This window comes from Delphinapterus leucas, chromosome 6 (genome assembly GCF_059928025.1).
Source record: "Delphinapterus leucas isolate spDelLeu-1000000601 "Yukka" chromosome 6, BTC_Dleu_Yukka2, whole genome shotgun sequence".
Classification (NCBI taxonomy): Eukaryota; Metazoa; Chordata; class Mammalia; order Artiodactyla; family Monodontidae; genus Delphinapterus; species Delphinapterus leucas.
The window spans coordinates 22,194,749-22,212,651 of NC_143134.1; the positions used below are offsets into that span (position 1 = coordinate 22,194,749).

Here is a 17,903-nt window from a genome sequence, read left to right on the forward strand (position 1 = left end):
TTTGCATCATTTCACTTTGTCTCTGAGGGTCACATTTTCATCCCTGAGGCAACAAATGGAAAACGGGAGCAGCAGAGGCAACCTCATGGCGGAAGGCTCAGCACTAATGCTACCTTCGTCTTCTGCGACCCTCTTGGACAAGTGGATTTTGTCTCTTATCAGCATCCTCGCAGACCATGAACCTTGTAACCTGCCATCCTCTCATGGAATCCCATTCATCGTGGCCCTTTAATAGCAGCATCTCTTATCCGAGCGGTGAAGAAATGAGGCAATACAACTCTTGGGCCTTTGTATTCTCCTACCTACTAGACGAATCTCCTCCTGACCTCAGAATAGCCTTACCTACGGGGCAGGGCCAAGGCTCCCAGGTGGGCCAGGCTGTGACGGACGCGGCTGTAGGCTTGCTCCCAGGCTGCAAGCAGTAGCAATAGGGCAGTGATATAGAGGGGCCGCGAGAGGACCAGAAGAGCATGGGTCCTCCCAGGAGGATCAAAATTGTCAGAGGTTGATGTGCACAAACACCGGCCCATAACTACCAGCCACGGCTTGTACGCACACCCACTGTCCCCAGGGCGGCCGGACACACCCTGACGCATCCACACCAGCCTTCAGGTCTGCAGCCGTCCTCTGCCGACTGCCCTAGCCTTTATTTTGTACAGAGAGAGCACACAGACCAGGACTTGCTTCTGCCCTCCACCACCCACAGAAGGCTCTGCTTCCGGATGCCTGCCTCTCTACCCCCCTCAGCAGTTCCCCTCAACTCTGAGCCTCCAAAATTAAGGAGCAGAGTCCCAATCCTCAGGACTGTGTCCAGAGGTAGTATGTCCAGCACTGACCCAACATCCAGGCAGAAAGCGGCTTCGCGCACATTCCTTTTTTTTCTTTCACATTCCTTCTTGTTCCTCAAGCACTCTCAGCTTCGGGGTTGGGTGATGGTTGTTGACAAGCTTTTCTGGGCTGAGCTGGGGGAAGGTCTGGCCTCCTGCCCCCTCCCTCCGTCCTGATGGGGAAACTGACAGGACCCACTGGGGGGTCAGGGATCACATTGGCTGGAGCTCTCCTTGGTCTGGACGTTGACTTAAGAACTTCACATACAAGACACATCCATTGGATCTGCAGGACAGGACACTTCTGTCCCCGAGCCAGCTGTTATCCCTTATCAGAAGAGGTAACTTAGGCCTGGAGAGGCCAATAAAGAAATCAATTAAAAAAAATAAAAGGTCAGGTAAGATTTTAGCTACTCTCGTTTTAGTGCCAGGCCAATGATCTCTGTGTCATTGAATCTCACTGGTTTGGAAAGACCTATTTCATGCCATCCCCATGAAATGCTGGGTCACCCTAAAATGACTGGACATCAAATGGCCCAGCTTCCCCTCCCAGAGCTGAGCCCTCACTGGAGGAGTTGGGTAAGTTTGTCTATCAAGACGAGCTTCTCACCTGGCCTTCTTCCCCATCCCTGGCCACTCTCTCCGCACTTTTTCTCCTCAGAACTCAGATGACACCAGTGGCTTCGAGCCCTGTTTGAGGGAGACAGGCACCAGGGATGTGCTGGGCCCTCCATACCCACAGGAGTTAGTTTCTCGGGGCCCTTCAGCCAAGCTCAGCAATGAGAGGTCAGCGCCCAGCCCCCCCACCGCCCCCGGCCTCATCTCTTAGACCACCAGGTTAGGCCAGATTCCTCCTGCCACCTCACTCCCCCCACCTCTGCCCTGCCCCCACCTCTTCTAGCCGGAGGAGGTCTCGGGGGAGAAGCAGTGTCATGCTTGATTTGACCCACCAGTTTTTCTACTTATCAATCAGCTACCTACTGGCTCTGCCAAGAGGATTCATAAAGAGGAATTTTTTTCTTTTTCTTTTTAAAGGCCTTACCATGTCCGTTGGCATGTCATAGAAATAAAACACTGGCAAGGGGACTTTGGCTGTGCCTGTAACATTTTATTTCTTAAAAAAAAAAATACATGCCATCAATTAAGTGCTAGCAATGATCTCTGCATTTTTTTATCATTTAAAACATTTTATAGTAGAAATCACATGTGTTAAGAGATAGAAATAAAACTGACCTAGAGATTGAGAGACATGGGTTAAAGCTCTCACTTGGTCACTAACAAGTGATTTTGGATGAGTCATTTCCATTCTTCGAACTTCAGTTTCCCTACTTCTAAAATGACACCTCGGGTCTCTCAACACCCAATTCTGTGAATTGTATTTATTTTTTTTATCTTTGGGCTGCACTGCTCAGCCTGTGGGATCTTAGTTCCCCGCCCAGGGATCGAACCCGTGCCCTTTGCAGTGGGAGCGTAAAGGGAAGTCCCTATGTGAATTTTAAATAGGAGTGCCACACGCCTCCCAGTCGTGAACATCTGCCCCTCTAGCATGCCCTGTCTCCATGCCTTCCAGGTCATTCTCTATCTCGCCTCCTTCCCCTCCCCAAGCCCCTTCAGAGGGGATGAGAACCTGGGTAAATATATGAATGGGATGAAAGCCTTTGCCGATGCCCAAAGCATCTCAGGTGCTGCAGGGTGGTCTCTAAGCACCTCCCCATCTTTCTGCCTGTGCCTGGGTGGTCACTTCCCTTACAAACTGTGAAAACATCAGGATGGTCTTAACTGCATTGGGCAGGACTTGCCTCAGGCCAAATATGAACCCCTGGCTGAGTGACTTTCTTCTTCCTCAGTGGTCAGTGGCTATGTCGTCCTAAGTGATTTTCAGAAAAGTGTCTGTCAGAGAAGCCCTAGTCAGTGGTTCTGGAAGAAGGCAGTTTTCTTTGCGGAATAGCCTCTCGTGTCCCCATTCCCTGTCTAGTCAAGGGGATCAGTAGAAGCGTCTGGAAGGCCAAGCACAGCCTTAGCCCTCGGCCCCTCATTCCTGGGGGATGTGCACCCACTCCATCCCCAGAAACTGACTCTGCCCCTTCTCAGATGATCATCCACCCTGGATACGATCATTTCAGGGCGTCATCTGTGATGGCCTGACCAGTTTTATGAGGAGGGGGCTGCTGAGAGGTAGGAGAGAGTCGGTCTCAAATTGCTTCTGGCAGCCGGAGTGCTGTGAGAAGGTCAGAGCCTCCTTCCCTAGACAAACAGCCCCCAGTGTGCCTCCCCGTGAGGGCCTCTGTTAAGCTGTTGAACAGATCAAGCGCAAAGGGACAGCGGCCACCCAGTTAGAGCACGTGGAAATTTCTGCACATGCTCCCACAGCCTTGAGCTCCCCAGAAACAGGCAGCCGTGGAGGGGGCAGAGAGCAGGTGACCAGGGGCACCGTTAGCAAAATACTCTTGGGTTCCTATTGCCCAATAAATCCTCCCTAATGGCTTTCCTTAGGCAATCAGCACTGATGGAAGCAGAAGGATGTTGAGTCAATCTCTGCTACTGAACTTTCCCACAAACCCTAATCCCTTTTGCCACACAGAAAAGTCTGCAGGGAAAACTGGCATAAATAGATACAGAGTCGGAGGAACAGACCTTTTTATAGGGTCCTGGGATGGAAGGAAAGAGAGGTCTTTGGGTAAGTATGGCATTTGAAACATGAATGGGTTTCAGAGTGACAGACAGGGCATAGGCACGTGTCAGGTCAGAAGTCCCTGAAAAAGAATTGGAGTAGATCACGTGGGACTGCAGTGGCCTCCATGCCGTCCTCACAGGGTCCTCCACTCTACCCCCCAGAACCGCCCAGGGCCCTCAGCTTCTCACTACTGGTGGTGGTGGGCAGGGGGGAGGGTCCTTGGACCAGCAGCAGTGGTATCACCTTGAAGCTTCTTAGAAGTCAGACTCTTGGGACTTCCCTGGCAGTCCAGTGGTTAACACTTCGCCTTCCAATGCAGAGCGCGCGGGTTTGTTCCCTGGTTGGTATGCCTCGGGGCCAGAAAACCAAAACATAAAACAGAAGCAATATTGTAACAAATTCAATAAAGACTTTAAAAGTGGTCCCCACCAAAAAAATCTTTAAAAAAGAAAAAGAAAGAAATCAGACTCTCAGGGTCCACCCAGACCTACTGAGGCAGAATCTGAATTTAATAAGATCCCCGGGTAATCTGTGTGCATCTCAAAGTCTGAGAAGCACAGATCTGGCCCTTCAACATACTATCCCCTCCCCGCATGGCCTCCCAGCCTAGTTTTCCTGGGCTCTGGGCTGGTCTCCTTGCCCTTCACTCTCAGGCCTCATCCTTCACATCCTGTGGGTGTGCACCCTACCCATCACCAGTTGGAAAATAAAAGTCTGACTAATTCATGCCACTGTGTAACTGAGGATAGCTTAATGTGTCACCAAACACACATAGCATTTTCACATTAACACATGAAAATCGTCTTAACCCAAATGCCACAGCAGAGAAATGTAGGGCACTGAGCGATATCCATGGGGAGGCAATGCCTTTGAACCACTGCGGGGGCGGTGCCTCTGATCCAGGTTAACCTTGTGGGAGGTGGTTTCCTCTTGTCCCTCTTTTCAGTGGCTCTGCCTATTGGGCTTCCATGCAAGGAGAGAGAGAGAGAGAAGCAAGGAAATAGGGTAGACTGAGCCAGGGACTCTGTAAGAGGCCATGGGAAACTCCACTGCAACCTGAGGATGGGTGTCTATGGAGAAGCTGCTATGTGTCTAGTGCATGGCATGGCGGGGAAGACACTGGGTTTGGAGCCGGAACAACCCGGGTTAGCTGTGAGAACCTGGGCATGTTACATTCAATCTCTGAGCTTCTATCTTCTTATCTGTCAAAAATGATCCCCAGTGGGTTGTAGTGCAAATGAAATGTCCGTAGTGATCCAGTCCAGAGTGGGCACTCAATACATGTCAGTTCTCTCCCCTCTCCTGGTGGGAGTAGGACACGGAGAGCTGAGACACAGCCCTGACCTTTGATGAAGCCAACAACACAACGGAGAAGCAGAAAATGATGAAATACTCCAAGGCACTAGAGGATCAGATGCTCAAATGAGCAGCAGAGCCAGTGATGGAGGCTGGAGAGGTCTCCGAAGACTTTGGGTAGAAACTGAACCGCCGAAGATGAGCACATGACTGTAAACGCACACACAGCAGGCACAGAGGCCTGAGATAGGACTGGGCAGGACACGAGTGGGAACCATGACAGAACAATCAGTAAAGGCAGGGGACCATGTCGGGGAGGAAGTTAGAGAGGGAAGGGGGGCAGGGAAGCTGACGCCTCTGTGTGGGAGGCCTTGGAAAACCGAGATGAACACTTGAGATATTGGGTTTTTACGATGCAGATATCTCAGGCATGTTCATTCATTCATTGCACTCTCCTTCCCCTCCCCTCCCCAGTTTTATTAGGGACCCTAGATTCAGACCTCCTATTTGTTTGGGAAATGTGCAGTGTGCCTAGGAAAAGCAAATTTTATTTACTCTGCAGGTGGGTCTAGAACCTAACCCTACTAATAGAAAGAACCCGTTCCTGGACACCCTCTGCATGCCAGACGCTGAAGTCCTTTATTGTGAAAAGCCTCATCATTCCTTTCAATAATCCTTGAGGGGATGTCGTTTTTGCACCCATTTTGCATGAGGAAACTGAGGCATGCTCAGAAAGGTTAGGTAATTTGCCCAAGGTCCCACAGCCAGAGCTACTCTATTAGCCACTGTCCTCCTTCCAAAACAAGCAATTCTGCCTCTCACCCCACAACTGGTCTAGGGTTCTAAGACACACTGTACTCCCTGAATTCTTTCTCCGTATGGGCTAAAATGTCTTCAGTTTTATTGCAGGGAGGACACGAGGGTAGGGAAACATACAGGACCCTTTCTAGTAAGATATAGAAAATGAAAAACAGTTTAATGTTCCAATCCAACCTGGAAAGATAATGAAGGGACAAGTCTGAATTCCAACATCACTGAATTTGCAAGAACGATGGGGAAAATCTTCTCGCACCCCTCCACTCCCAGAGCCAGGAAAGCAGATTCAAGAAGGGATGGCACTGGACCAAGGAGGTCTGTTTTATATTGAGGATGGTAGGAGTCTCTACTGTGAGAAAATCGGGGAGTCCTCTCTCACTGAGGCCCATCTAGACCAAGTTGGGACTGGGAATTGGAACAGGGGCTGGGGCTGGGGGGGTATAAAAGGGAAGAGGAATAACAGGAAGGAGGCTCCCTTCACCCTGCGCAGGTAGCCCTTAGGGAAGGAACACTGCACCTGAACATTTACCCTTGCAGCTCTGCCATCAACTGGGTTAGACCTTGAGATTAGACCTCAACCTCTCCCACCTCCAACCGCTACCTTCTCGGAAATCTTATAAAGCTTGTTGGCTGGTGGAAGGCTTTTGTCCTTTCTGTTGTGGTGATGGCTGGGATTGATTTCTCTTTTCTTCTTTCTTTTTGTCTTTCTGAATTAGCAGAGCCAACACAAGTGCCTCCTTGGAAGACACACAGCATGATGTGTTTCGGTAAGTATAAACTTGGTGTGGTTACCCCAGAAGGCTTTGAAATGTATTTTAAAAGAAAAATGTGTGCTGTGACAATGATGCATTTCACATTAATCACGTTTTCTATTTTCTGTATTTTATGATGCTTGGACATCTGAGACCTTGCTGAACCCAGGGAGGGTCTGTCAGAGTTAGTTAATTCCTAAAGACGGCAAACAACTTGCCTGTGAACACACCTTTGATATGCAAATCAACCAGTGGAGTTCATACCCCCCAACCATCTCCTTTATCTAACTCTCACACACCAAGCCCATATTTCCCCTGCCCCAAATCACGCCAGGGCCAAGTACTGGACAACTGGGGACAACCCCTATAGCACAGAGCCTGCTGAACTTATTCAAACTACCCAATCCTAAGTTTGCTCAGCCTTGCCCATTCCTTCCCATGGAAACCACAAAAAAGGCTGTGTCCATGCTTTCCCCTTTTCTTTTTTGTGTCTTAACCCTGGTGCTTCCCCATGTGGCCCTGTATAGTGTGTTGTGCCTCCCGTTTCTGGGGATCTGTGAGTATAAACAATTCTTCCTTCAATACAGTCATTTCTGTGTCTGCACGTGTTGCATACTTGCTTAAAATAAATTCCAAGTACATTTAAAAACATATTTATACAGGACAATTCTATAAACTCTGCTCCCACTTTCCACACTGTAGGGTAGCACCGGAGGCAGGTTGGGGTGGTTGGGAGGATGGAAGGTGATGCAGTGAAGTGTTTGGGCTTGTATAGTTTCCATCTATAGTTCTTTTGTCTCTGTAAATCTCAGGTTTGGGAATTTCCTGGTGGTCCAGTGGTTAGGACTTGGAACTTTCACTGCCGGGCCTGGGTTCCATCCCTGGTCGAGGAACTAAGAGCCTGCAAGCCTCGCAGTGCAGAAAAAAAAAAAAATCTCAGATTCTTTCTGAGAAAACCAAGAAATTTTATTAGATGATCCCCAGATCCCTTCTAGCTCTAAATGTCTTTGGGTCTAGATGGCTTCTAAAATATATAATGGGGGCTTCCCTGGTGGCACACTGGTTGAGGGTCCGCCTGCCGATGCAGGGGACACGGGTTCGTGCCCCAGTCCGGGAAGATCCCACATGCCGCGGAGCGGCTGGGCCCGTAAGCCATGGCTGCTGAGCCTGCGCGTCCGGAGCCTGTGCTCCACAGTGGGAGAGGCCACAACAGTGAGAGGCCCGCGTACCGCAAAAAAATTAAAAAATTAAAAAAATAATAAAATAAAATTTATAATGGAACAATATATAAATGCTTATGATGTAATATGAAATTGGAAGGAAAAAACAAGATACAAAATTACACTTATCCAACAAATATGTATGGCTGAAGACTGGAAGAAAATATACAAAGAAGATATGAAGGGACAGGATTATGGATATAAAAGTATATTTGACATTTTTTTTAAGAGACCCAAAGTTCATATGAAGGCAGAGCTGGTAATCCTTCTCTCATCATTTTTACATCCCTTTATAAATGCCCCTGTATTAGTTTCTAGGGGTCAGGTGTCTGAAATGGGTCTCATTGGGCTAAAATCAAGATGTTGGCAGAGCTGTGTTCCTTCTAGAGGCTCTAGGAGAGAATCCACTTCTTGTCTTTTCTAGCTCCTAGAGGCTGCCCACATTCCCTGGCTCACATGCCCCCTGCCTTTCGTTTCAAAGCCAGCAAGGGCCAGTTGTGTTTTTCTTACCTCCCATCACTCTAACCTTACTTCAGTATCACCTCTCCTTCTCTGACTCTGACTTTCTCACCTCCTTCTTTTACCTATAAAGGCCCTGTGATTACATGGGGTCTGCCTGGATAACCCAGAATAATCTTCCTGTCTCAAGGTCAACTGGTTAGCAACTTGAATTCCATCTACAACTTAACTCCCCCTTGCCATTTGCAGGTGTTGCATTCCAGGCATTTGGAGGGGAGCATCTTGGAAGGGGGGTGTTTATTCTTCTCCAGAACTCTATTCCATCTAAAAAAAGCCTACAACAGCCCCTTGTGTCTTCCTATTCCTATCATTTTCATCCTGTTTAAGCTGGATAGACATGGCAAAGAGGGGAGGACAGACCTTACACTGGTATGTGCCTTGGGACCCTGTGGTCCCTTATGGATAACGCTGCCAGCTAGTGAGATGCCACATAGTACCTAAAGCTGGACATCCACCAGCAAATATTTATTGAGTGACTTCTGTGTGTCAAAAACTAACTGTGCTACGGATAGTGTAAATATGAGGATGACACACTCCCTGCTCAAGGAGAGGACCCATCCACATAAACATCCAAAATGCTAAGCACCAAAGGAACAACATGCTAAGTGACGTAAGGGAAAGGGCTGGGGCTGTGTCCCCACCCTGAAGGGACACCTGATATCTGAGGAGGAGGTTGTGGAAGAAGGGAGCCCAAGCTCAGCTCTGGCTCTGTTCTTAATTTAAAAAATTATAATTAGTGCAAGGAAATGCACACTGTTCCACTCTCCTCTTCTCCCAATCTGCTATCTCCATCTCACTGACCAGAGGTAAATGCTCTATTGAGATATTTCTATCCTTCCAGATTTTTCTATATGTTAAAATGTTCAAATGTAAAATATTTTATAGATAACCTGTGACTATTTCTTTTAACACAGTGAGTTCATTTTATAACATTTTATTTTTTTGCAACTTGAATTGCAACTCTCCGACTAAATTGAGGATACGTTCCCAAGTCAGTATGTTGTGTATTTGTAGATTTCTAGAGTAAATCTCTAGGCATGGAATATCTGTGTCAAAGGATATGCCCAGTTTTAAATTTGACAGATTTTGCCAAGTTACCACCCAAATATACAAAACTGACTTACTCTCTCTCCAACGGTATGGGGGCAACTCTTCCTCACACCCCCACCAACACTAGACATCATCTTTCTAACCTCTGTCAATCTGATAGGTGGAAAGAAGGTATCTAAATGTGGTTTTGATTTGCATTTCTCTAATGATGAGTGTGGTTAAACTATTTTTTTTCATGTGCCTGTTTATGTTTTAAATGTTTGAGCCATCTGGGATTTATTTTGTTATAAGACTAGACCTTTATTTTTTCCAAATGGCAGTACTAGTTATTAAATAATTCACATTTCCCCCCTGTGATTTGAAATGCCACCCAGCTCTAAATTCTAAAACTGAGAAGAGGTCACTCAACCTAAACGTCACACCATATATAAAATTAATTCAAATGGATCATGGAGTTAAAAGTAAAATATAAAACTTTTAGAAGATAACACAGGAGAGCATCTTCAGTACTTAGGAATAAGCAAAGAGTTCTTAGGCATGACACCAAGAACAAAATCTGTGAAATAAAAATTCACCAACATCAAAAACTTTTCTGCTGTGAAATATCCTGTTAAAAAGATGGAGGGCTTTCCTGGTGGCGCAGTGGTTGGGCGTCCGCCTGCCGATGCAGGGGACGCGGGTTCGTGCCCCGGTCCGGGAGGATCCCACATGCCGCGGAGCGGCTGGGCCCGTGAGCCGTGGCCGCTGAGCCTGCGCGTCCGGAGCCTGTGCTCTGCAATGGGAGAGGCCCCAACAGTGAGAGGCCCGCGTACAGAAAAAAAAAAAAAAAGATGGAAAGACAAGCTATGGACTAGAAGAAAATATTTGCAAACCATATATTCAACAAAGACATATATAGAATATATATATTAAAAAAAAAACTACCAAAACTCAACAGCAACTCCCCCTAAATCCAATTATAACATGAGCAAAAGAGTTGAACAGATATTTCACCAAAGAGGAGACATGGATGGTAAAGAAGTACCTGAAAAGATGTTCAATATCACTAGCCATTTGGGAAATGCAAATTAAAATTAAAACCACAATGAGCTATCACTACACACCTATTAGAATGCTTAAAATAAAAAACAATGATAACACCAAATGCTGATGAGGATGTGGAGAAACTGGAACTCTCATACATTGCTGGTGGAAATCTAAAAATGCTACAACCACGATAGTTTGGCAGTTTTTTACAAAACCAAACATGCAATTACCATACAGCCCAGAGATTGCATTCCTGGACATTTATCCCAGAGAAGTGAAAACTCGTGTTCACACAAAAACCTGTACATGAATGTCTACAGGACTTTCATTCAAAACAGTAAAACAAAACAAGCAAACAAACAAAACCCTGGAAACAGATCAATTGTCCGTCAGTGGGTGGACGGTTAACAAACTCTGGCAGATCTGTACAGTAGAATACCACTCAGCAATTTTAAAAAGTATTCACTATTAATATATGCAACAGTCTGAGTAGCCTCAGAAGCATTATACTTAGCAAAAAAATAACCCAATTCCACAAGGTTGCATACTGTACCACGTTTGATTCCGTTTATAGAACATTCTCCAGATAGTAAAATTATAGAGACAGAGAACAAATTACTGGTTACCAGGGGTCCGTGATGGAGGGAAGGGGTTTGGGTACACAAATACAAAGAGATAGCACAAGGAGTTCTTTTGCAGTGATGCAGCAATTCTGTATCTTGATTGTGGCTTTACAAGAATCTATTCTCATGATAAAATTGCATTGAGCTACACACACGCACGCACACACACATGAACGCAGGCTTTTAAATAGTGACAATAAAATAAGGTCTGTAGTCTAATTCATGGTGTGTATCAATGTCAATTTCCTGGTTTTTATATTATACTGCAGTTACATAATATGTCACCATTGGGGGAAGTTAGGGGTACAGATTTTGCAAATTCCTGGGAATTTATAACTATTTCAAAAGAAAATGGTACAAAAATTTTTAATGAAAAAAATGAGAGAAGAAAACCATCCTTGCCAAAGACCTTCATTCATATTACACAAGGTGGTTCTCTTTAGCGGTTGCTTTATCTCCAATAACCTACTCCCTCTCCCTTCTCCCCAGACATACAACATACCGCCTTTTTGAAAAGTTTCCAGTCGAATGAAAGGTGTCTTAGAGTAGGACGTACAGGAAAGTTGCTTAAATAAAGATAGTTCAAGAGAACACTGGTATACCCTTTTTCTAGATTCACCAATTAATATTTTAACCCATTCAACTTTATCATATGGAATCTATCTATCCATCTACGTCATTGTTTCTGAACCAATTGAGGGTAAGTTACATACATCATGGGCCTTTGCCCCTACATACTTTAGTGTTTATTTCCGAAGAATATTCTTTTATACAATCACAATACTGTTACCAATTTCCGTAAATGTAACACTGATTCAATACTTTTAGCCATTGGTCCTATTCCACTTTCATCAATTGCCCCAATAACGTCCAGTACAGAATCCAGCCTGGGGTCAGGTACTGCACTTACCTGTCATGTCTCTTTGACAGACTTAGGTTTAGTAGATCCAGCTTTGCTACCATTGTCTCCTTGTCAACGGGCACCCAGAACTCTCATCTGTAAGTTGGGACGCTGGTAATTGCCCCACCTATTTCTTTGTGAGTAAAGGCACTTTAACGATCTCTAAGAGCTAAATGGAGTATTTCTCTTCTGCATCATGATTTCCCAGAAGCAGCTAAACATATTGTGAGTTGGGGCAGAAGAGACCCGCTTTGGTTTTCTCTACCAGCCTGGGAAAACGACGTAGGGAGGAGGGAGGCGAGCCAGGATCCTGGAGAAGAAGGAACTTCGGAAGAAATCCTCTATGAAAGACACGACCCAGACTGTGCGAGGGACTCCCCTTTACCCTCACCTGGAGCGGCGGGCGGCCAATCAGCCGCGCGGTTCGGGCGAGCGGCCAATGGGAAGGCAGCGCGGCGCGCCCCTAAGGCTATAAGTTCCCGGGGCCGCGGAAAGTGAAAGTGGTGCCGGAGCGGCGAGCTCAGCCTGGGCGCAGCCGCAGGGGCCTGAGCCTGGGCGCCGGAGCCGAACCTCGGGGATGCTTCGGACTCCCGAGCCGCGGCCCGGGAAGGCGGGGGCAGCTAGCTGCAGCCCCCGGGCCGCGCCGCCCACCCAGTCCAAGCCGCTCACCTCCTTCCTCATCCAGGACATCCTGCGGGAAGGCGCTGATCGGCGCGGAGGTCACGCGGGCAGCCCGCGGCCCCCGCGCCAGCCTGACCGGAGGCGAGACCCTGAGCCGGAGCCCGAGGGAGGAAGAGGAGGCGCCGGGGCGCCGGAGGACCAGCCGAGAGCTCGGCCCCGCGCTGCGCGCGGGGAGGCAGAGCAGCCGGCGGAGACCGAGCCAGGTATGCCGGCGAGGTTGAGGAGGCCGGGCTGGGCCGGGGTGGGTCCTCCCGGAAAGGAGGGCCGGTTCGCTGGCCGAACGGGCGTGAGGGCGGGTGATAAGTGGACCTCCGGCGCTCCGGCTGCAGGGATGCGGGGCCCTGCGGCGACGGGCGAAGGGACCTCACGGCCTCCGCCACGGGCGCGCCTCGGAGATTAACCGTGACCCCAGCGTCAGGGCGGCGCAGGATTTAGACTGGGCTTGACTCGCCCGGCAAGGTGCTCTGCGCAGCGGGTTCTCCGCGCCCCGGGGTCAAAAGGCGAGCGCGCACGAAGCGCCCACCGTGGTCCAGTGTCCCAGAAGGAAGCCCCAACATCGCTCCCAGCCACAGTGCGACCCTTGATCGGCGCCAGCCACATATTACTTCTGGGCAGTTACGACAATTAACATATAACGAGTTATTGATAATAGCATATTAATATTAATAAATCAGGGTTTGACCAGCAAAGATGCCCTTCGCTTCCCAATCCCACGGGCAATAAAACAGTAAGTCTAGGAGCCCCTCTGGTCTTCAGGAGTTATAACGTCGGAACGCTTAGAGTAGACTTACTTTCCTTCCCATCAGTTTTTTTTTTTAACTGAGGTAAAATTGATACATAAAATTATATTAGTTTCAGGTGTACAAAACAATAATTTGATATGTGTACACACTACAAAGTGATCACCACGATAAGTCTAGGTACCAGCCGTCACCATACAATAGACACCCTTCTTATGAGGCATCCTAACGGCTGGTTGAGGAAAAAAAAGGGGGGATTAAAGCCAGAGAATGAACTTTCCTACCACACAAGCCCTCTCTTGCCACCCGGATGTTAACACCGGGTGCCTTTGGGGCCCGCTTTACCGGGTATCTTATTTCTCAGAGTTTTTCCTGCCTCCCTGCTCCCGCTTCCCCTCAAGACATATGCAGAATCCCTATTTCATTCTACTGGATGATTCGGCAGGAAGTTCTAGCACTAACTGCTCCTACTTTGGGGACTTGATGACTAGTAGAAAACTAACACATAATCTACATATGCACTCACTCCCCACTCAGAGAGTTCCTTAGTCCTGTGAAAAAAGTGCAATGTGTCTAAACCGACAGTGGGCTGTTTGTTCACTCACCAGAAGAGATAAGGGTGGATTGAATTCTGTACTCTTCCGTGCTAACATGTAACGTTTTCCTTCCCATCCCTGCTTCTGCCCTCTCATTTCCAGATAGGCACTTTGAGACTTATCTGTTGGACTGTGAAAACACTCGGGACGCCTTACCGAGCCGGCCCCCAGCCCCCAAGCAGCCACAGAAGCGCTCCCGGGCCGCCTTCTCACACAATCAGGTCGTTGAGTTGGAGAGGAAGTTCAGTCACCAGAAGTATCTGTCAGCTCCCGAAAGGGCTCACCTGGCCAAGAACCTCAAGCTCACGGAGACCCAAGTGAAAATATGGTTCCAGAACAGACGCTATAAGACCAAGCGGAAGCAGCTCACCTCAGACCTGGGAGACCTGGAGAAGCATCCTTCCTTGCCAGCTCTGAAAGAGGAGGGCTTCTCGCGGGGCTCCCTCATCTCCATGCATAACACCTACCCTTACTACCCCTACCTTTACTGCTTGGCAGGCTGGAGCCCAGCTTTCTGGTAATGCCTCCGACAACCACGAGGGATCAAGAACTGCCTTCCCCAGGTGGCCCCTCTGGAAGGCAAAAGGGCCCGGGGTCAGGGAGCAGCAAGAGGTACGAGACCAAAACTGTTGGAGGTTTGCATGGAAATCCCAGATTCTTCACTAGTGGGCCAATGAAAGATCTGGGACACGGAATGATTTAGTATCCAAATACTTCCCCCAACACAGAACGTAGGTCATTTTTGCTTTTTAGAGACCTGCTTGAAGTAGAGAGGGATAAAACCAAGTGCTGTTTCTAGCACTTTGGGTGATTTTCTAGGAGGTGTCCACATCACTTCGGAGGATTCTGTTTCCTCCAACTCCACCCTCTTGTGTAACTGAGCATCCACTCTGAAAGAGCACACCCGAAGGGGGAGGGGGCGGGGAAGGACGGCTAATAAGAGGATGTCACCTACTGAATTAAACTGAAGGTCAAAAGCCTCTCGTTGGCCTTGGACTATGACCAAGGTTCCTCTCTGTCCCTGGAAGAGAGAGGGAAATGGAGAATCCCACAGAGAAGCCTGTCGTGCTCAGCGCAGGTTGGCACGGGATATGCAGATGGGTAGGAAGAGATGAAAATATAAGCTTTTTATTATTCCTTTTTAAATAATACGCCGACTTAAGTATTTACAGGGTGGCCCAAGCAGAACAAGAAGCACTCACTGTGGTCTTAAGACAAGCTGTATAAACAGAACTCTACTGTAGGAGGTGGGCCCAGGCCAGAAGAATCTCTGCGTGTCCAAGACAGTGGTCTAAGGGGGAGTCTCCGCAATGCTGCTGGGGGGCATTGCTTTTTTTTTTTTTTAAATCAGCAAAAGGTAAAAGATTCTCTTCTGACCTTTTTGCTCTGGGTCTGAGAATTCAGAATGAGAAGGCTCCTGGAGTTTTCAGGCTGTAATTCATACTACACCATGACAGATCACGTAATTCCTTAAGCTCCTTCCTTTCCCCTTTCTTTTATTTTTTGTTCCCTTTCCACAAGTCACCCACTGAAGTTCTTCTTTTAGTCTGATTGCACCTAACATACACCTTCCTTATTTAGCCTGAGATCTGGTCTTTTTTTTTTTTTTTTCCCCCAAAGTTTTATCTCTCCTGGGTTAAAAAAAAGTAGCGGGGAGCAGATTCTGAATTGGCTAAAAGACATGCATTTTTAAAAAAAACTAGCAATTCTTATGACTTTCCTTTAAAAATATACAGCATTAAATCCCAAATCCTATTTAAAGACTTGACAGCTCCAGAAGGTCACTGCTGCTTTTATAGGACTTTCTGGTGGCTCTGTTGTTACAGCTCAAAGTCTGAGAACCCTTTGGGATCCCTGCAGGCAGAGGAGGTAAGAGGTATCGAGCTTTCACACTCAAGGATGAATACAACGCAGAGTGAAGGGTCAGGCGCCCGTAGAGCTGTCTAGTGGAAATTGAAGGCTCAGGGGTGGAGCATGGAGAATAGGGGCCTGGACCTTAGAAAGCCCCATCCCCTAAGCAAGCTGACCGGGCTGATGGCACTTTGCAGGAAGGAGCTAAGAAAAAAGAAACAGTTTTCAAAACACATTATTGCGGCTTCCATCACCAAACAATGAAACTGTCCAAATGCTTCAGGAACTGTGTTTAGTGCTTATAAAAAAAAAAAAAAAAAAGGTCCCCCCCCCCCCCCCCGCAAATGAGTCACCTGGTGACTTCAGAGAGAATGAGAAGCGGGCACAGGAGAAGTTTGGCCACCCTTCTGTTTTTATCCTATAATCTCAGGTGACCTGGGAGAGGGGAGACATCGGAATGAAAAAAAGCCAGTTGCTAATGAGGTACCCTGAGGCCTGGAAATCTCTTGATCCCACTACTTAATTCTGTTCAATGAGAAGCCTTTCAATTTCCTCCTATTAAAAAGGTCCAATTTACTGTTGGTGGCAAAACTGCCAAAGTTGATAGAAAGTTGGCTCGTTTCATCCCATTTTCTATGGTTTGAGCTCCACATTGAAATACGGTGAGATGCCACGAGTTGCCCACACAGAAAGGGGAGCATGGAAGGCAGTGCAGCCTAAATTGCTTTTCTGCCTCTCACACATCTTTTAAGATAAACGTTCAGTGCTCGCTCTCTGGTCAGTACCCTTCCTCTCCCTCCCTCTGTGTTGAATTCTTTCAACCCCCAAACCTGCAAGTATTAAACATTTTACTGGGATGTATATTGTGTTGCAGAAAGAAAAAAATAAGTCTTTGTTTAGAATTCTTTGGTTTGGTGAATCCATCTTGCTTTTCCCCCATTGGAACTAGTCACTCACCCATATCCAGACTGGTAGAACAACCTTTGAAGAGCTAGTATATCCGTATCTGATAGGTAAACTGGAGGGTACCCCACCCCGCCGGACCACTTCACCCAGACAACCTGTTTCTATCCTGTTTAATAAATCGGTTTGGGTTCTCCACGTGCATAACAATCTCTGCTCCAATCTGTAACACACAAACCTGTGAGTTGAAGTTTAGTAAAGTACACCGACCAAACTTTATATTTCTATGTACTTTTTGCAACACCTGAGTATTTTTTAAATAAAGTACTGTGTCATTTTTAGACATATCTGTGTGTGATTTTCTGCTTCCTACAGACTGAATTCTATTGAGTTTCTGTGTTTCTGATTACCCTGTTCTCCCACTCTTCGCCTGCCGGACTAAGCTATGGAGACTGAATAATCAAAAGCAGTAGCTTAGTGGATAGCAGAGGATGGTCATTCTTTTTTTTGTGTGTGTGTGTGGTACGCGGGCCTCTCACTCTTGTGGCCTCTCCCGCTGCGGAGCACAGGCTCTGGACGCGCAGGCTCAGCGGCCATGGCTCACGGGCCCAGCCGCTCCGCGGCATGTGGGATCTTCCCGGACCGGGGCACGAACCTGTGTCCCCTGCATCGGCAGGCGGACCCTCAACCACTGCGCCACCAGGGAAGCCCTGGTCATTCTTTTATAAATGCTCTGGCCTCCGTTACTGGTTAATCACATGGAGTGGAAAGAAATGTTTGTGTCATTTTAATAATCACCTGCTTTAGCCCAGGGATACCTTTGGTTTAGAGAATGTCAGGTATTTACTTAAATTTCTTGAAGACCCTGAAGGGAACATGGGGACCACAGCAACACTTCTTTTAAAATTCCCCTTCCTACACCCAGTAGCCCCTCACACGACGACTGCTTCCCTGGCTCCTGCATCTCCCTGAAAATGTCACCTTCATTCAGGGCACATGGACCTCTGGCAAGCAACACCTTGGAATTGGAATTGCAAGCATTGAAAATAGGTTTAAAATAAAATATATCAATAACACATCCTTCATCCACCTGCACTTAAACCTTCATTAAATCCCACAAGCAGAGTGTCTCATGCACCTGATTACCTGAGAGAATTGATGGTTTTCTTTCCTCCCACCTCCTTCCAGGAAATAGAAGCTTAAAGGGTAAGGTGCTTACTGTAGGTAAAACATATCATAATTTTCAAAGTTTGCTCTAATCCTTTAAGTACATTGTACACACAGGTGGGGCCTCTTGTTGCATGTTCACGTCATGAGATTTAACTCTTTGCATAAATCTCCAGTCATCCTCCCCTCCCTTGGAAGGCTCTCAAATTACAAAAGCTTTTCCAGTAAATTAACAGATGTGGATTATTTTCTTTAACCATT

General features: G+C 47.3%; 1 protein-coding gene across 1 annotated transcript; it reads left to right on the forward strand.

Annotated features, from left to right (window-relative positions):
• The first annotated feature begins 11,862 nt into the window (after positions 1–11,862).
• NKX3-1 (NK3 homeobox 1) lies at positions 11,863–16,874 on the forward strand. The gene is made up of 2 exons (XM_022594840.3): positions 11,863–12,588; positions 13,824–16,874. The coding sequence occupies exons 1-2, from the start codon at positions 12,282–12,284 to the stop codon at positions 14,240–14,242; spliced, it is 726 nt and encodes a 241-aa protein (XP_022450548.1). The 5' UTR covers positions 11,863–12,281; the 3' UTR covers positions 14,243–16,874.
• Positions 16,875–17,903: the final 1,029 nt, after the last annotated feature.